Source organism: Chaetodon auriga, chromosome 5 (assembly GCF_051107435.1).
Source record: "Chaetodon auriga isolate fChaAug3 chromosome 5, fChaAug3.hap1, whole genome shotgun sequence".
NCBI classification, from domain to species: domain Eukaryota; kingdom Metazoa; phylum Chordata; class Actinopteri; order Chaetodontiformes; family Chaetodontidae; genus Chaetodon; species Chaetodon auriga.
Window position 1 is genome coordinate 10,923,208 of NC_135078.1, and position 20,553 is coordinate 10,943,760.

The 20,553-nt window shown below is 42.5% G+C and overlaps 1 protein-coding gene across 1 annotated transcript; it reads right to left on the bottom strand.

Moving 5' to 3' along the window:
- Nucleotides 1-15,027: 15,027 nt before the first annotated feature.
- Nucleotides 15,028-20,035, bottom strand: dmrt2a (doublesex and mab-3 related transcription factor 2a). Its single transcript, XM_076731257.1, has 4 exons — nt 19,844-20,035; nt 18,625-19,023; nt 16,667-16,769; nt 15,028-16,232 (listed from the first exon to the last, which is right to left on the bottom strand). Exons 2-4 carry the CDS (start codon nt 18,994-18,996, stop codon nt 15,130-15,132), a joined length of 1,578 nt encoding a protein of 525 aa, XP_076587372.1. The 5' UTR covers nt 18,997-19,023; nt 19,844-20,035; the 3' UTR covers nt 15,028-15,129.
- Nucleotides 20,036-20,553: the final 518 nt, after the last annotated feature.

The window sequence follows — 20,553 nt, forward strand, 5'->3', positions numbered from 1 at the left end:
ATGTGCTACTGTAGACGAATATTAATGCCATTACAGCTCATTCCTAATCCAGATAAATCTCTGTGGTTCCACGTTGTGAGTCTTTATTGCACTGATGGGGATTTTGCTGATGGTGGTCAGATCAGATTATTTCCTTTTTCATATCAAATGTTCATATATGAAACCTGCAGCTGTTGTGAGTGTGCTGTAGAAGCAGGTCATGGCTGTCGAGGCGAGCTCAGCTCACCTGTGGATCAGCAGGGAAAGAGGCAATAAGGTAATTACAGAGTTATAGAGGAGCGAATCTGAAAGTGGAAATCAGAGCTCCTGCCTGCTCAGCCTCTCAGCCTCCAACTGGTCCAAATGGAGCCATGTGACGAAATTATATTAAACATTTCCAGTCTCATATGGCATGGACACATGGGGAGTTTTAATAAATGGAACAGGTGCATTCAGACAAAGATAAGAAATGAGCCTATAGGCTGAAACAATATTTAAGGAACTCGAGTAATTCGAGAAGTAAAAATCTTCAATTCTAATTCTCTGCCTGCAGACTTGTTTCACTCTGGACCTCTGACACAATATACAAGTGGACACACAGTAATTAATGTGGCAACAGGAGCCGACTCTGTCATGGATGTATTACTATATGTCAGTGGAACAGCAGCAAAATGAAATCCCCTGCTCGGCCAAAAAGCATTTTCCCCATAGACCTCCACTATAAAACATGAATTTGTAAACAGCTTGAACTGCAAATACAGTCAGTTATTGCTATTTGAATTATTAGTATGTAAATGTTGCCAGATCTATGTATGGTACATCGTAGACATAAACAAATGTTTAAAATTTAAACTGTCCCAGACTTTAACACAGCTGTACCTTATGTGAAGTCATCTCTATGGACAGTCTGTGGGACAGGCTGGGATAGCGCTGGAGACACTAACATCCATTGGCGAGCAGCTTTCATTGGATTGAATAATCCTGAAGAGTCTGTGTCCATGTTCTCACATCCAAGCTCTGTATTCTGAGAAAGAAGAGGGGGAGACTGTAACAAAGGCGCAGGCAGTAAAATCAGGACAAACTGTTGACATTTTGGGGATATTTCAGTTTGAAAGTGGGCATGAAGCTGCGTTAGCAGACACAGCTGACTGAGGGACAGCCTGGTTAGTGTTAGTTGAGTTTAGCTACCACAAATGTATAGGCCTTGATTGACAGCTACCGACAAAGACTGGTAGCTAATGGTGGATAACAGCAGCTGTCGATGAGAAGAGATAGAACCATGTCTGAGTGACACGTGCCAGCAGAGCGTAACATGTAAACATCAACATGTTGGCTGATAGCCGACTGAAACAGCACAGAGCCGTGTGGCTGAAATCTAAGAAGTGAATCATGATGAATCTTAAAGATGTTGGTTTTTGTACAAGGAAATGTTCATTCTTAAAGAAACTTGGTCTACTTAATTTCTCATATTTACTCATAAGGTCCAAACGCAACAGCAGTATGTACAAATACTATAGTACTGTATATGTATATGATTTAACTGGGCCATTCTGAATAAGGAATACTTTTACTTTTGGTACTTCAAGTATATTTTGATGCTAATACTTTTGTACTTTTACCTCAGTAAGAGTTTGAATGCAGTATCACTCCCCTGACTGACACATCTACTCTATCCTGACCACTTCATGTATGCTAAAGATATCAGCTGATTCGAGGTATGTTGCATTTTACTTTTATTGAAATTGTGCTTATCTGATTCAATCATCAGAAAAAAACACTAGAATACTTGAAGGTTAAACTGATCAGATCAGGTAGTTGCATCCCCACAGACTGCTTGAATGACCTCTTGTATATTATTTTCATTTTCGCTGTTTCAGATTCTTGTCTTCATTTTTATTCAGGAGCTTTCTAAAACAATTCAAATGACGATGAGTTATTAAGCCTATCAACACGCGGTCACCTGGAACCTCTGATGGCATTTTTTAACATGCATATTCCACTTTGAGGACTTCTTGTCCACTCGAGAAGTAAAAGCATTGAAACCGTGTGTTCACATGAGGACTGTGTCGACACTTCCCTCTCAGGCCCAAAGGAAGTGGATATGTTTCCTGCCGTGGTTTGTTCGACCACTTGGGTCATTCTTTGCACACATTACTTATGATGGAGGACAAGCAGAGCAGAGCTGCAGTCCACCACAGCAGCAGGTTTCTGAGAGACGCTACCTGAGAAGTTTAGGACTTTGGGAAGTTGTTCCACATGCAAACCACAGGAGTCATTAGTATCACAGATATATACTGTTACATCATTGAATATAATACACTCCCTTGAATTGGAGCAATAATCACCCCGTAGGAGATGTGGTTTGGAGGGTGATTTTTTATTTTTTTTTCCAGAGCAGGGGCATAAATCTTGCCTTCCATTATTGTAGCGTGTGCAGGTTTTCCCCTGAAAAGCAGAGCCGGGCTGCGAGGCAGCTGAGGAACACATGTTAAAGGACCCCCTGCTGTCTTCCAAAGATCCTCTTGATAAATTTCCTGCAGGTGGAGCAGATGCACAAATGTACACTGTATGGTATTTTACAGAGCAAACATAAACCTGATGTTTACCCTGACCTCTGTTCATGTTCGCCCCTGCCGTATGTGGACAAATAGCACTTGTTTCCTCGTGAGGTTGTTTCTGTCATCTCCGCACATCCGTTGTTCATTTGCACGGGGTTAATATGAGAACTCACCCAGAAGTGAAAAGGTTCAAGTCTCTTGTGCTGCAGGAAAATGACTCAAAGTTGGACCTTTTTCCTACAGGTGAGAATATTTTCAGCCTCATTGGTTCTTAGTAATGACTTCTGCAGTATAAATCCTATCGGAGGCCACATCAAACCCCCTGTTAAACGTCGTGCTGGACAGGAAACTGAAGATCCTGTTTCAGTATTAATATTCTGCGCTGTGGTGACTATTTAATGCAGGGGTGAGATGGTGTGTGAGGCTGAAGTCAGAGCCAGGCCGTCGAGTGTGCGGAGGCTTTTCTGTTTCTCGTCTTTTCTTTATTTGGTGTTTTGCTTGAGTCTTAAAGTGAAATGAACGATTTAATGACACTTTCAGTTACACAGCACTTCAACTAAAACAGCCAGTTCAGTAACTTCTACAATGAAATCCTGATCTAAAAAGATGACTACTGGGGTACAGCTAAGTATATTCACTCAAGTGTTTAAGTACAATTTTCAGGTACTTTGAACATTTTACGTCATTTTACACAGCTAACAGTTACTTTGCAGATTAAGATTTGAAATACAAAACATCTCGTTAGCTTAAAAACTATAATGCTCTGTTATAGATTAAACTACAGAGAAGTACATAAGGCTAATGTGCACAATGGGTACTTTAACCACTTTGTACTTTGGCACATTTATTGAAGAAAAGGATTTGACGGATTCAAGCAAATGCTTTAAGCACAACAGAAAAAAGCCAACTCTTAAATTAGACTTTTAGTAAGTGTGATATGAAAACTAGCCCCTAAATAATTAGTTAAGAGCATCTCTGAAGACGCATATTTTTCAAAGCGATAAATTTTATACAAAACCTAAAGCAAGCAAGACTGAAGAACTATCCAACAAATCTGAAGTATTGTGAGAAATGTCTGATGGGCTGAAAACGAATGTATGCCTCTTTCCATCAAAACCTTCGAAATCCTTGTCAGGTTTTGTCAGTGATCTAAAGATTAAGTGCACTTCAAATGTGAAAATGATAACATCTGACCGCTATTCAGAAGGTTTATAACCATCTATTCTGTACAGTAAGGCCATATTTAGGCTAACATGTGACATATGTGATTTGTGTTGTCCAGTACAGCAGTTTGGAAGTATAACCCACAGCCCATCCCCCTGAAGGTGAAGGCACTGACAGTTCTGCAGTCGCCCTGATCAAAGGCAGGTTGGCTGTCTTTCCCAAAGATAGACTTACAGGTGATGTATTGGATGAGCCGAGTGTCCAAACTCTGCTTCAGAGGTGGTATCCCCCTGTGTCACGCAGGTTCCCCATAAAACACTTTCATGTAGCTCAGTAAAAAAAAGAAAAGTCCTGTAAAAATTTAAAGGTGGAGTCAAATACGGGGGTTTTGGTTTTCATCTACTGGCTTTGGATTTCATTTTTGACCCAGACTGTGACTGTTCAGTTTCTCCTGCGGGGACAAACTTGAGGACAGGTATCACTGGCAAGAATTCCTGCTGTAAACTATGCAATAATTCATGTCCACGACCAGTAAGACGCAGCATCTTCAGCCTGGCTGGATCAAACTTTTCATGTCATAACAGCGTTTTTAACAGTTTGTACGCAGGCAAACAACAGGTCCTGGTTAAAGCTGAACCAGTCATTTACTATCTTCTACATAAACTATTGAACAAACGATGATCCAGTGTGAAAGGTTTTGTGGTGTCAAACCCCAAGAAAGTCTCCAACTCCATGGCTTTTAGCCTCTTTTAGGACATTCTTTTGGTTTTACAGCAAATTAACTTGACTCAGACTATCAGGAACCAAAACAACCTGGTTAGGTTTAGGAAAAGATCTCTTGAATTTTGGCGTCACACTCACTTTTGGTTTCACACAGGACACAAGCCCCAGTCTCCCGAGTCTTAATAATTTGTCTGAAAAATGCAACTTGGAACTTACAACAATACTCTTCTTCTTAAAGTTACATATATGAGAGCATCCTTAACTCTTTCCCAGTCTTTCCAGAAGGTTTGGATAAGCTGATTCTGTCTCATTCGGGTGTCAGATAAGAAAAAGCACAACAGCTAAATGACGAAGAGATTTATCAGATAAGAGCATTCCAGCCTCACAAGCACTGAAGTCTGACTGTCGCAGCAAAAGACGCCCGGCTGCGCAGTTGTGTCACATAAAATCCATGAGCAACAGCGTAAACAGCCTCTTCCAACACCCGGGCTGATGAGAAATGGAAACCAGTTTCTTCACACTGTATTGTACAGGAAACAAAATGTGTTGATGGGAAAACAGAGAGAATAGCACAGGCTTTGTTGACTAAACAGGGCCAAAGTGTCACAGTGGCAACAGGTTTTGTCAGACCAACTCCAAGGTCAAAGCCTCGCCCTGCACCTTCAGGGGTCAGCAGGTTTCCACTTACGTAAAATGTTATTTAGGTAACATTCACACTGAAGAGCAGGAGAACAGGGAGAAGCTGCTCAAACTCTATTAATTGGGTGAACACTGTTATTAAATATAAGGATATCGAGGCAGCGTTTAAGCATGAGTCACTTTTAACAAGCTTTGCGGCAAACAGCACAACAACAACCCTGGGCTGCGTTCAATAATTACATATTTGAACACTCGGTGCCCGTGTTTCTTTATTTGTTTGTTTTACAACATCCTGACAAGGCAGCTACATAACAGTCCCGCACAGGTGTTTTTAGTTATTGTGGCTGAGCAGACTTTTATCAGGTTGAAGTTGGACTGAGTTATGCCTGAACCTGGAGGCTCAGGTCACCAAACTCAACGCAGCAACAAGAACAGTAAAAAGTTTTCATGTCTCAGCAGGTGCAACAGAGGAGCCGAGGACTTCTCAGCCGAGCGCAGAGTGTGTGTGCGCAGTCTAATCAGGCAAAATAAGTGAAAACACCTGTGTGAGTGGAAGCTTGGACAACTGCAACTGCCTTTCATGACTCCTATTATTGGTTTCACACTATTCCACTGATCTACAGTGAGGAAGCTTGATCTAGTCAGGGAAGACAGAAAAAAGAAAGACTGCTGGATGTAAACAGTACAGGTTTCCAAAATGTTCACATAATTGTATTTATGCACATGTCCAAGGCCTCAAGGACACACACGGTTTTCATTGAGGAAAAACTGAATGTAAACAAATTCTCCATCAGCTACTGTGGAAAATATTTGTCTCCTTAGCTGTTAGCTGTCTCCAGTGTCTTCACCTACTGGCTGCTAACCTTGATTCTTTGCTGTTTCTTGCAGGACAGGTAGTGAACAAGAGGTTTAAGAGTCTCTTTCACTCAAAACAGCCACCTGCTGCAGGCAAAAGTACTGCACCCAGAAAATCCAAACAACGAGCTGAAAGGAGCTATAAAGCTTTGTGTATCTCAGAGGAACTGCTTATATAAAAATACTGATTATAGCCACTTTAAAATAAGCATTATCTATAAATTGTGTTCTTGTGTTGCTGTGCTTCGTGTTGTTTGCTGTTGATCTGAAAAACAATTAAAAAAAGGGGGGGAATGGCTACATAAATAGTTTTTCTGACACTGGACCAAAACATTCTCACTCCCAACTCGTCACATACAGATGCTTGGTCAGACGCTTGAGCCATCCAACCTCCTCCAAAGGTGGACTTTAAACTACGTCATTTGTTGGGAGTGAGAACAGGTTGTCTACTGGATTACGTGCATGTTGAAAAGTGACATGTATAAACAGCACACTTAATCCTTCATTTGGTTGCAAACATTGCGACTGGGTGCGTTTCATGCACTGAAGCAGGTACACACACCCATGATGTTTAAAGTTAATCTGCTGCTCTCTGAAAAGAACTGCAGTGTTTACAGTAGTACTGTATATACCCTGCACTACACCACCATCAGCCCTTCACTCACACATGAGCACCATCAGCTTGTCCAGATGAGCCAGCTTTGATGGACCAGTAAAAGTGTCCCATTCTGTCCATGCAGACACAGGAAGTTCCAGTCTGGGGTTTGACTGCTGGTTTGAGGACAGATTATCAAATCCATATTTTACTGTGGAAACACAAACTGCAAAGTCAGCTGCCTGCATGACATGATGAGACATCTCTGTGCACAAGGTGCAGCCTCGGACTGAGAAGATGTCGTAAATGACTGGAAACAGTCATTCTGAAAGCTTGCTGAAAGTGATTCACACTCCGGTGGTGTCACAATATACTGCATACTAAAACTATCACTTAATCTAACGGTTGTATTAATAAATACACATCAACATAAAAGCCAAAAACCATCATATACTGCTCAGCTAAATACCACATGTTCCCAACTACAGACAGTGAAGGTGATTGAAAATAAACCAAATTAGGCAAGCATTTAGAAAAATGCATATTAAGACAAACAGCAAACACACTGGAACCCTACAGTCTTCACAGTGTAGTTCATTTTAAATACAAGAAATTATATTTCCTTTTTTCACTGAAAACAGCTAAAACAACGATGTGATATAAGAACAAACTAGTGAAGCTGCTGCTGGACAGCTAAACAACGAGCTGAAACTCAGTGTAAAGCTCTGTAAAGAGGAGGGGACCTGCAGATAGTTTGTAGATTCATCAGTGCGAGCGGCCCCCTCTCACATTGTTATTTGATACATTATTATACAAATCAAATACCTGGAAATAATTGAATAAATGTGCCTCTTTTCATCCTATTAAGGCAGTAAAAAATTACTCATATTGTACAAAATGTTTAAATGGATAATGATTGATGATTAAATGTCTTTTTTCACTCAGCTCTGAAAGACAACAAGTTTATGTGTCGCTCCAAACAAAGACGCTCTGTTTGCCTGGGGGGAGGCTGTTTGTAAGGGAGTGTACATTTGAATACACTTTTATAGGTCTATGCAAATCAGAGCTTTTAAGTGTTAACCTTGGCAATGCTGGTGTTTACTCTAGTTAGCGTATGCCAGGTGCGGTGGTCATTTATCAGTGTGTTAGTAGAATTACAGCTGCACCATCTGCGCCAACCTCTACGGACAGTGGTGCTGGAGAAGCAACAGCCGCAACCGATCTCTTTTTCCATCCATCCATGTAGCTACAAAACTGCACGTGGGTAAAATCAGACGGACTTTGGAAGACAGCAGAGACAACAGCCCTGACAGAAATACCATTTGTGATAAGTGTGCAGAGCCCAGTGTGACAGTACATTGCAGAGGATTGTGATATTTTCCTTTGTAGACAATGCAACACAAAGCGCTTTTCCATAGCATTTACATGAATGTTTAGACTGGCAAATTCCCTGTAAAAGCGTGGCAGGTGGAGAAGATGCTGATGTTTGAGTTTGTCTCAAAATAAAGACATACTCGCAAAACGGGAAAATTATTGAGTAAATCTTGCAACATCTCTTGGGAGCAGAGAGAAGAGCTGACCTGTGTGATGAACTTTTACAAACTAATGGTGCAACTAGACACCAAGTGAAGTACAAGCTGATTGTTTTTGTCTTCTCATTCTCTCAAGGTTCACCTTTCCAAACACTGGCTGCTCAAAGATTTACAACTATTTGCATAAACTTGCAAATGTGGCTATCATCTGGATTTGAAGTGGCTGAATTTGCCTTTCTCCTTGATTCTTACGTGAATGTTTCAAAATTATTCCAGAGAAGACGGGACGCGCCTTCAAGTCGCTTCAACTTGCAAATTGACAGCCCATTCGGTTTTCTTCCACAGGATTGGTTTATGTCTGTTTGCTATAGCATTAGATGAAAAGATCTATGTGACTCTGGTAACAGCCCAAGCTGAATGAAACAAAGCCAAGCACAGAGGTGATATCACCTCTCCTCTCAGACAGACATGGATGTCTTTTGTTGTTATTTGTCCCTCAGGGCAGCCTGAGGAGGGATAATTGTTTTATGGGCCTGAGGAGAAGCTTTGCTGTTTACTTTGAGCCACAGACTGACTGTTCATGTGTTTTATTTGGTGCTCCAAATGTCAGTTTGTGTTGCAAAAACGTCTCTCTGTCCCCACTGTGAGCGCGAGTACTGGGTGATGCCAGAGGCGACTGAAACAACAAAAACAAGAGCACAGGTGTCGGTGGTTGAAATAAAGACGCTGCACAATGGACAGATTGTGTTAATGTTGGCCTGTAGCGAGCGTAACCGCAGCAAATCGGAGGTTGAGACACGATGAAATTTTGATGATGAAGCTGCTTTGGAGGCAGAAATAATTCCGTATGAAGACATACATCTTAATGTATGTATGCAGTTGAACATTCATATCACACACACATGAAGTTCTCAGCTGAAACATCTGACCTCACTGGTCCATAAACAAACATGGACGCCATCAAGATGCTGAACAGCGACACCATATGAAATCAACTTTTTCTGTATTAATGTGTTCAGTCAGATAAAGGTTTAAATCAGCCCATGAGATCCTGCTTGCTCGAACAACTAAAACTCCAGTGTGTTGAAACGTATCATCCAGTTGTGTACGTGTGTGTGTCGCTGTTTTCAGGATATTCCCAGACCCCCTTCAGCCATGAACCACCAGCCTTCTGCCCCTATCGGCCCCCAGACCTGTCAGCCCTAACAACATGGTAATTAAGTGGGAGCTACTTGTCAAAAAGCTGCAGCGCTACACATTTCTTATTGGATTACAAGGTGCTGGGAAGGAATGCAGGAACTGGCCGACGTTCCTCACCCTGCTGCTGGTAGAGAGCGAGAGAAACAACACGGGTGAAAATGAATAGGGATCCTACCCTTTCCTTCACGCCCGCTGATCGCCAATGCAAAATACAGCATGTGCCATTTATTTCTAGAGTCAAAATAACCCACTGTGTAATTTTTCTGTGAACGTGTGTTTGAGTGCGCAGTGCTTAATAGATTCTTAATGTGCAAAGGATTGGAGCGTATCAGATGGACAGGGAGGTACTGGCGTGACAACAGCAACAGTCGAATGGATGGCTTGCTTCAACACCTGGAGAAGGGTTCAGAGGTGTGCGTGTATGTGTGTGTGTGTATGTGTGTGTGTGTCGGGTTGAGATGACTCGGCTGGTGATAAAGCAATAAACCAACCACACAGTCACTGGCAGGGCAGCCAAATGCTATCTGGGCAGAAGGGCAGAAGAAGAATGGAGCTGTTGTATCATAGCAGGGGAAGTCCACACAACATATTTCATCTGCTCGCTGATCACACCATTTTTTATTTTGTCAGACTGTTCCAACAGATTGATACATATGACTGACTACTATACTGTTCTCCAGGCTGATAGGTCTTTGCATACTAGAAAGACTGAGAGTCTGCTTGCAGCTCTGTGAGGCTCTACTTTGTGCTGAATGCTAATGTCAGCTAACGCTAACATGCTCAATGACAATGCTGACATCCTGATCCTGACAGTTTTATTGCCAACAATAAACACTCACCATCTTAGCTTAGCATGTCAGCATGCTAAGCTAACTGCTAACATGTGCTAATTAGCACTACAAAACAAAGTACAACTGAGGCTGATAGGAATGTCATTAGTTTTGCAGGTATGTGGTCAGAAACCAAACTATGAGACAAATGCAACAAAGCACGACCTGATGATGGAGCTTGATGAAAAGTGCAAGGATCACCAAAGTTTTTACAATTCCTCCTGTAGACATGAATATCTGAACCACATTTCATGAAAATCTGCTGAATAGTTGTCTAGACGTAGGAAACGTCAGGGGATCACCAAAGTCAGTAGGATTCATCCTTTGGGACCATGAATGTTTGTGTAGGATTTCATGGCAAGCCATTAAATAGTTGTTGAAATATTTAAATCTCAACTAAAGTCATGGACCGACCAACAGAGCGACACTGAGATTCGGACTCAGTCAGGCTGTTAGCACGGCTGAAACCAAACAAAGAATGGATAATGGTGGATATTAAGTTAAAGAGCCATATTGAGAGTTATTGCATGTTTTAGCTCTTCATATTTTACATTTATGCCAAACACTTTGTGCACAGCTTTGGAGTTCTGATGCATTTTTCCAACCATTTGTGCTGCCATTGGTTTCCATTCATTTACATACAGAGTTAAAGTCAATTAGTCTTCAGTAAAGTTTGTTGATATTATCAGTGAGTGATAAAGCTGTGCAGCCTTTTTGGGGTTTAATTTAGCGACCAGACAGAAATGAAAGGAAACCAATGGCTTCTTCTAAAAGTAAAAAATAAAACTGGTCGCCTGATCCCAACCCACATGAGTCGCCTGAATTATATATAATTTGCTGATGTATAAGCCAAATAAGTTTTATTATTGGATTAAACAAATCATTCTGTATTATTATCAAAGATTTGTATTCATGTTATTAATTAAAGTAATTTTGCCCATCTGACATTTCCACTGAATTTCTGCTGCAACTCCTTCCTCATCGCTGCTGAGTGTGAACCATTGTTGTGTGCACATGCTTTTACATTTCTGCTGCACTTCAGCATTTTCACTGAACAGTTGTGTAGTTTTTATACCTTTTTTAAGTCTAATTTCATGTTTCCTTTATGACTTATTCTTCTGTTTGCATTCTCCAGTTCTAACTGAATCTTCTTTCTGTCATAAATGAGCTAAAACATACAAAAACCTCTGTATGGTATTTTAAATGCAGGCTTCGAGACATTTAACACGCCCACGTTAGTCTGTGTAAGCAACAAACTGAGCCTTGAAACAAGAGCCATGAAAGACAAAGTTCGCTCTCTGTGTGTGTGTGTGTGTGTGTGTGTGTGTGTGTGTGTGTGTGTGTGTGTGCGCACATGTGCGTTTTTCTTTTCCCAGCATCACAGCATGAAGGAAAGTCATTGAAGTCTCGAAATGGCAAACGACACCTGCGTACCCCAAACAAAATGCTACTGTGTGAACTACAACTGCTGATAAGAGCATTGTGGAGGGAGGGAGGGGGAGGGAGCCGGGGGAGGACGTGGTGAGTCAACAAACCCAGTTCACTCTGCTGACATGTTAAATCTCACACTTCGGGAATGGGACTGTAAGGACTTCAGCAGATACTTATCAGTGGCGGTTAGTGCAGACAAACACTGTCACCTTCTGCTCAGCAGCCAACTGCCGTCAGAGCGGCCGTGCATGAACACACACACACACACACACACACACACACACACACACACACACACACATTCTCACACACAATAAGATGTATTCATGTACACACACACACACACACACGCACACATTACAAAGTCATAGACAAACACTGTCCTCTTTGTGCACATATATCTGAAGATTTGATTCTTCACTCCATCTTAGCAGTAATAAGATGTGGAAAGCACATTTACTCAAGTACTTTACTTCAGTACAATTTTGAGGTACCTTATGTAAAGTTACACTATGCAGGGATTGTCATTTACTCCTCCCGGGGCTCAGTGCCACCAGAAGCCCTGACTGCTGGCAGAATACCGTCGCCACACTTTGACATTTGCGCTGGTCGAGCAAACATTTTTTAACTGACGTCAGTACACAGTCCATGTGTGGCACGTTACGCACATACAAGCAGTAACAGAAGACAATAGTGCCAAGCTTGCCATCGAGCCAAAGAGCACACCAAATCAGTTTGGCCAGTTTGTACTGTACCACACACAGACTTACGTAGGGTATTTGTATTCTACGCATGAACGCACACAGCCAAAGCACACTGGCAGCCATAAAGTTAAAGTCAAGGGACCAGTGTGCAGGATTTAGGGGCATTTGTTGGCAGGAATGAAGATGTTCTAACAGTTAGGGTTATGGCGGACGAATCGCTGTATTGTCATTATCTAGCTTGGTTTATGCTACTGCGTCGCGGCGACGCCGTACCTACGGCGTACACCTGACGCCGTCACTGAGCATTCATAGTTCTGCGTCGAGGGAACGCGTTGCTCCGCAATTCACCGCCAAGCCGCTAGGGGGGTGTGGCTGTGTCTTTTTATGGTTTCGGGGGGGGGTTGTCCTGCCGCGAAGAGGAGTTGTAGAGGTGGTCGTACTTGCGTACCTCCTCGATAATTCTTTCTTCGGCTTGGTCCATTTTTCTTGTAGCTATCACCACAGAAACTTTGAAAATGGCGGTGTTGTTGTGCTGCGACCATAGGGCTGCGACTGAACCGAAAATTATGTTCTGAACGGACCAATCACAGTCCTCGACGTTCACGTCACTACGCGTCGACGGGACGCGTAGTCAGGATTTTTTGGAGGTGCGCATCAGGCTACAGCGTAGGGTCCGCGTAGGGGTCTGCGTCGACGGCGTAGGTACAGCGTCGATGCGACGCAGAAGCGTAAACCAGGCTTAAGAATGAGCCCTTTATAGCTGCAGAGGGAGAAAGTCCACCATGTTGGACCGCCATCTTTCTACAATAGCCCAGAATGGACAAACCAAACACTGGCTCTAGAGAGGGACTTTGGTGTTTGTTGTGCGTTTTGCGACAACCATCAGTTCTTCTGCATGTGTGGCCAGGACAGGGTGTGGAAAAGGGTGTCCAGTTGGTCGCACTCTGCAACCTCACCACTAGATGCCACTAAATCCTCCACAATGGTTCTTTAATAGTCAAATATCTTTTTATATAATGTACTGCTAAGTGTTCATTTTCCATGTGCTGTTAAAACATCTAGTGTACACATGAGCTGACACTGAGTTTAACTGAGAAACCCAAGACTCCATGTTTGATGGCTGCACCTTTTTATCAAATGGAAATATTTTGGTTGTCCTGTGCATCATTTCATACACATACACACAAAAGTGAATCTTAATTTTTAGTCAAAATATGTGTTTTATTTATGTATCATTTCTTGTCTGATATTAAACCAATTAAGGTTACCAGTGTTCTTCTTTGTCTGTCTCCGTCTCTCCCACACACACACACACACACACACACACACACATACACACACAGTAAAAAATTTGATACCAGAGGCTATTTAAAATGATGTCAGCTCTCTCTGGTGACACAAAATGTCATCATCCAGCCAAATCCAATTACAGCCCTAACAACAGGACTCTTTGAAACAATCACACATCCACAATCTCCTCCTGACATGAGATTTCTCAGTGGGTTTAAGAGCGAGGAGGGAAAAAAAAATAAAGTGACAAGAAAATAGAGGTTTTGTCAGTGGAGTCGAGTGGCTGCAGATTCATGCTGATGAAATGTGAACGTTTGTGCCAGAAAGAAGCGATTAGCGACTGCTTTTTTTAACCTCTCGTCTTGTTCATTATTGCACGGATCAGTGTTCTGCAGCTCATGTGAAACCCATGTTTGGAGCTGTCTTTCAGCATGGACACACACACACACACACACACACACACACACACACACTGAGAGCCGTAACTAGAAAGGAATGAGTGGAGAAATGCATCTTGGATGGATGAGATGATGAAGCTCACAGATTTATGGGGCCGATATCACATTTCACCCCCTGGAGAACACACTCACGTCCACACTTTGTGGATTTTGTTTGTTTATGCAAATACACAATATCATAAAAAACATCAGATAATATTCCTTTAACGACTTTCAGTGAGGCTGACTTTACAGCTTTACTTTCTTTTGTTCAGAAGTTAAATATTTGCTGTCAAATTTGACTGAATTTCATGTTCCAGTTTCAATATTCTTGTCTCAGAGATAAATCTGCTGCACTTAATGTCAAAATATGAGGCACCTATATGAAGTCAACACCAAACATTTCTAGTTTCTGTTCAAAAAGGATTTTTTTTTTTCAATAAAGTACAGTATGACATGATCTTTGATTGTTGTATTTCCAGTTTTTTAGAATTTCCTAACGATCAATAGAAGCTCATGTTTCCAGTGTTGCAGGATTTTTTCCAACAACACACACTGCAAACTGAATATCTGCACTTATTTTGAATATCTTGCCATTCACAAAATGGGTCAAACTTGAAGATTTCAAAATAATATCCTTGTCTGCAAAATGATGCTCAGTTTCACCTCTATCCTGTTTAGCTGAAGCTCAGAAATACGAAAACTGCTGATATTTGTACAGGTGAGATATGTCTCATCTGACATTGTTTTTAGTCCTATAATCCTATCTTCCCTGTTTGATGGGAGCTGTTTTGCCCAGTTTGAATGTAAAAACCAGAGTGACGTATTAGTGGGTGCAGACTAATTTCTGAAGCGTTCACAGTTAAACAAGTCATGACTTGAGCATGAAATGAAATGCAAGACTTTTTATGGAAAGAGTTCAGTCTTATACAGTTTATTGACACGAGGAAAACATTGGGATAATGTTTAAATACTCTACACAATAAAGTTATTAAACATGCACATGTAAAATATAATATACTGTACATAAATATTACATTGGGAAAAAAAATAAGAATTTCTAACTGGTCTAATTTCTGATGCAGTGCCTGTGTGTTTTAGATTTTGTCTGACCCCAAACCCACAACTCGAGATGCCCTCTAACTGAGACAAACCTGACGTGTATAGTGCAAGAAAAGACACTGATTGGAAATTAATGGAATGCTCGACTCATAGCAGGCGTGGGTCTCTTCAGTATGGCTTCCACAGAGAAAGACAAAGACTCACTGGACGGCATCTTGGTCCCCATGGGCTTGGACAGAAAGTCTTTGGCGTACCTGTCGCTGATTTTAACGGCCTGAATGTCCTTGGCGGAACCCTCCCTGAACTTGCGGGCGGCCTCCTCTAAGAGCTCTTTGCAGTACGGAGCCCGGAGCTCGGGCCCGGTCCCACCGCTGTTTTTTTCACTCAGCGAGTTCTGGATGAGGGAGTGAAAGGAGTTGAGTTTCATGGAAAGCTTAGCGCTGTCCTTGCTCAGCTTGTTCAGGACTTGGCTGGAGTTTTGGGAATGAGAGTTGTTGGGGAAGGACTGTCCAAAGCCCCTCTTTGGTGGAGAGAAGGCCGAGCACTCCCTCTGTCCCCCCTGGGTGACACCAGGAGGTTTGGGATCAGCCCGCTGAGCTTCTGACGAATCATGCAGCGCAGCGGCTCGGGATCCTTCCTGTTTAGCAGCAAGCGCGGCCGCAGCCTCCTGCTCAGGCGGCTGGCTCTCGGCGGGCATCACCTTGGGCTCCCACACAGCACCCGGCTTCATGTTCTGCATCGCCGTGGCATTGAACAGGCACTGCTGGTAGAGCAGGGCGTCACCCAGGTTGGCTGCACCACGGGGCCACATCATGAAGCCGCCTCGCGGGGGCTGCAGTGGGTAGTGGCAGTAGGTGGTGGCCACGCTGACGTTGGAGGAGATGAGCTCAACGTTGGCTGAGCCGGCGGGGTACTGCATGGACAGATCCAGGCAGTTAGGGCCCAGGAAGTTGCACAGCTCTTTGGGCTGCGGCTCAACCTGAGCTGCCGGCGAGTAGGCCGTCTTGTAGTTGTACTCTGCGGCGTGGTGGACCATGTTATTAGGATAGAGGAGCGAAGCGGAGGCCGCCTGGCTGTTCTCCAATAGCTCTCGCTCTTTGTACTCCCGCTCCAGCATGATGGTTTCCAGCTCCTTGTCAGCGAAGGCCCTTCTCTTCCTCATGCGATCGCTCAGCGGCGGGGGCAGAGACGGGTTGGCCGCCAGGAATGGATCAGACTGCACTGGACGGTATCCTGTCGTCAAAAGAACCCTCATTTAATTCAAATGTGTCGATGACAGTCAATGTGTTTTGGATTATGGTTGATGTCAAGCATGCATGCAGAAATGTTGGAAAACATGCAAAACAGACAAACTTTCACTCCAGATACAAATCATGCTCGGTAATTAAAGCATCTTTGTAAGATGCTGGGACAGTGCTGGAGGTGCCCACTAAGTGAACTTATTGCATGCCAGAAAAAGTTCATCAAGTTGCTGCTTACAGATGTTAATAAGTCCTTATCACTGTTCTGGCGTTGTTAATGGAAACAGACAGAAATCCAAGACAAGAAACGGAGGTTTGATCAGAGTTTAACAAGAACTGAGCCAAGACCAACAGAAGAAGATCAGAAGAGACTAACTGCAGAGAAATACAACATGTTTCTTTTCGTCAGATCTGCTGCCTTGTTACCTTCGAGGATGCTTTTGGCGAGCATGGTGGACGGTCGAATATGTCGCTGATATATCGTCCTCCTCTCTGCTGGAATTTGTTTCCCAGATATCCCTTTTTTATCCTGATCAATTGAGAAAACAAAAAATGAGTAAAGACGTGCTTTCATGTTTTTCTTGATCCTTTAAAAGTGTCTGATTTGTCACAGCTGAAGCCGCGTGTGTTTGGATAATATAGTCCAGCAACTCAATAACGATCTATTTCAATTATGTGTCATATGACTGTTTTCTGTTTTTCTTCTTGTCCTTAATTTGTTTAAAGCAGAATCACATTGTTTAGCAACTGAATGTGAGATGTAGATCAAATACTTTAAACTTAAAGATAAATAATAAGGTAAATTTACAGAAATTAGATAAATTACCGAAATTCTGACAAATAAACTGGATTGCAATATTTCAAACTGCAATATTTTCATAACTGCACATTACAATACATTTAGCTTGACAAGCTAACAAACAAGCACACACAACTGACACACCCTGCGCACACACACACACACACACACACACACACACACACACACAGAAACTTCCATCTGGTACAACCTTTAAAATACAGCTGACGTGGTCGATTATTTTACCGCAGACATTCTCAAACATTTGAATGTCACCGCAGTCAAACACACATATTTTAGGGCCACGGCAACCAAACAGACACGGGTTTATTTTGAGGCGCTCATATGGGGGATGCAAATGTATAATCAACTATGTTGTGGAAAGGGTGAGACAGTGAGAGGATCTCTGATCAGAACGTGTCTTTTTACATTCTGTTTGCTGGGATCCTCAGACTTTACTTTAAGAAGCACCGATTGTCGTCATGTTCATTCAGTCTAACAGAGAGATAAAAACAAAGCAGCGTTCATTAAATGACTACAAACCCTGAACCTTAGTCTGATCCACCACATGCCCAGACTTAAACTTAAAACTAAACCTGAACCTGCGTCCAAACCTGGAAGTTTAAGTTTGGTTGGAACTTTGACTTTGACTTTGAAAAATGAACAGAGCGTCATGTCAGCCATGTAATCCTGCTGCATTCAAAGACAAGTTTAACACAGAGTCAAAGTAAAAACATGAAGTACCGCTGTTTACACCTGAAGCCATGCAACATGCCTCACTGAGAACTTCCCAGTTCTGTTTTTTGTTTGATCATTCATGTACACTCAATTCATAATTAATATCAGGGTCTTTTGGGGCCAATTATGGTTAAAAAGTATTCACTTGATGTTGCAGTACAGCTCAAACAAATCAAAAGAGCACTTAAAAACAAGTTTGACTGGAATATGAAGACATGGTCAATCATGAAGATTACTTTAAGTGAATGACTTAAGTCTCACTGAAGCAATTTGTTGGAAGAGCGACTTTAAATTAAGTCTCATTTTTACCAAGATTCAATGGCCGAGGGTGAGTGTAAGGCAAGGAAATCAGAGGAACCAGCAAACGCTCCAAGTGTTGCAGGAGATGCCACACACACACACATGCAATCTACAACTAATGATAATGACGATATAACCTAATATCATGTTATTTGATGATGTGTGTTAAGTTCTACTTCACTGTAGTTGTGCTTTAAGGACGTCTTAACGTGTTTGACGTGGATTTTACTATAAAATATATAATATCAAATATAGTCCAACTTTATTATAAGCACACTTAACTGAATGAACTTATTGTTTTATTGTGAATCTCACGTGTTTTAATATAATCAGTACTCAGTGGAAAGCAGTGCTGACTGAACTTATTTTAAAGTGAAATAACTTTTATTATGGGGTCTAATTTATCAAGTAACTGCAGCTAAATAAAAGCACTTGAATGCATCAGAACTATCCAGTCTTTTTAAGTTTATGAGCCGCATTTGAAAGCAGCACTATACAACCAGCCCGTGGACACACGCACATTCACCCGCACACACTCCCGGCTCACCTCCGTGGCTTGCTGCCTCCTCAGGGCCACCTGCGCCGCCATCACCCGCTGTCTCTCCACCACCAGCAGGCAGTTGGCGCACTGGCAGTCCCTCCAGCGGCAGAAGCGCTTGTGTCCCTTCAGGCAGGACACCACGCCGTGGTTGCGGCAGCGAGCGCACTTCGGCGTGCGGCTCAGCTTCCTCTGGTCCCCCGGACACAGGCCGCTGGGGCCCGGCTTGTCGTCGCCCTTGCTGCCGTCTCCGTCTTCCTCGGAGGCGGCGGGGCCGAGCGGAGCCGAGCCGGGGCGGCTGCAGGAGTCCGCCAGGTCGTCGCTCTCCGTCTCCAGGCCCTCCACGTCGATTTCAAACTCGCAGCCGGCGTTGTCTGACATGTCCGAGTCTTAACACCCGGTTTCTGTCTGGAGACGAATAGAAATGATTCAGGCGTGTGAATGTGTGTTGATGTGGTTCTTAAATAAAATCATCACTGAGCATCATCTCCTGCAGAAACTCCAGTGACTCCTTAAAGCCGATCTCAATTAAAAAGCCGTCTCCTTAGGAGTCTAAACAAATATATTCTTCCTCTAATAACCGCATAACCAAGCTTGACTTCTCTTAATGATGGTGTGAATTAATTTAGCAGTAGATTATTTCTACCTTTGAGAATGTTTTTCACACGAAATAGGAAAAAAAATCACACAAAGAAATCCATCGGATGAAAAAAGATTCAAAAAATGCCAACATTTTATTTACTAACCTGCAAAGCAGAGTCTGAATACAAATAAAAAGAGGGAAAATCTTCCATAAAGTGGATTAAGAGTGCACAGCAGTAGCTCTGTATTATTGATACGGACCTATATTTGATTTATTACAATTATACTGAAGATATTAAACTTCATTTTGCAGCCCAACAAAAAAAGAGTCAGCAACTATAAAATTCTGCTACAGGAAGCCTAAAGTGAGTCACACCAAGAGACCAATATTATGACAGTCCGAAGATTTGTTACATCAGCCCATTAATATTCAAACCACAGTTCATCGCTCCTCTCTGCGCCCAGAAGTGACGCCTATAGTCGGGTTGGGTTGTTGGTATTTAATCGATTATTTCATGTGGGGATTTAATCAAAACTCACAGACTTCTGTCGTTCGCAGTTTTAACATTTTATGAAATATTATTCTCCCCAAAGACTACGCTAACCGACCTGCAAAATGCTGAAATTAGGAAAATCATCAGTTTACCTCCAAGAAGTTGATCCAGCGGTCTTGTCCGTGGTGTTCCAACAGTGAGGCCACGCCGTGTTGAATCACACACACACACACAAACACACACACACACTCACACACACACACATACACACACACACACAGCAGCCTCCTGAACAGGCTTGTAATTAGCTGTTAATTGAGTGGATGAATGAACATGACACCCTGAACGCATCCAAGTTTCCTCTGAGGCAGACACGCGCAGCGCCACTCCTATGAACGCTTTAGGCTGCGCTCTCTGCCCTCTGATTGGTTGCTTCCAAACACGCACCGACCAATAGAATTAGGAGCAGTTAATCGGGCGGGGGGAGTTCACCGCTGGAGAGGAAACTTTTTTCTCCCAAATTAATACTGTATAATTAAAAAGACTGCTGTTGGTTTCACTCTGATTTACGACTGAACAAGCAGCCCGTGTTTAATCTTTAGGCCTAATTACTGATCAGCCACGAGTTTATATAGCAGAGACAGCTTAGGCCTTCACTGATTAGAGGTGACAAACAGCCTGATAATCAAATAGGTTGTCAGCCTCCTCTACTGTCCCAGTTAAAGAAAAGATAACTTAAACAACATTTACATTAAACATGAGCCAATAATGTGTCACAATAAATCAGTCACTCTGGAATTATTTCAAAATTTGTCGAAAATATAAAGGCGCCAATAAATTAAAAAATACAACAGTGCAATTC

Bases quoted from the DNA above. Each gene is read 5' to 3' on its own strand.
- dmrt2a (XM_076731257.1), bottom strand. From the start codon at position 18,996: ATGTCAGACAACGCCGGCTGCGAGTTTGAAATCGACGTGGAGGGCCTG. The intron at 16,770-18,624 runs GTGAGCCGGGAG...TCAATTGATCAG, and splicing joins GGAGGCAGCAAGCCACGGAG to GATAAAAAAGGGATATCTGG. The intron at 16,233-16,666 runs GTAACAAGGCAG...TTTTGACGACAG, and splicing joins CGCCAAAAGCATCCTCGAAG to GATACCGTCCAGTGCAGTCT.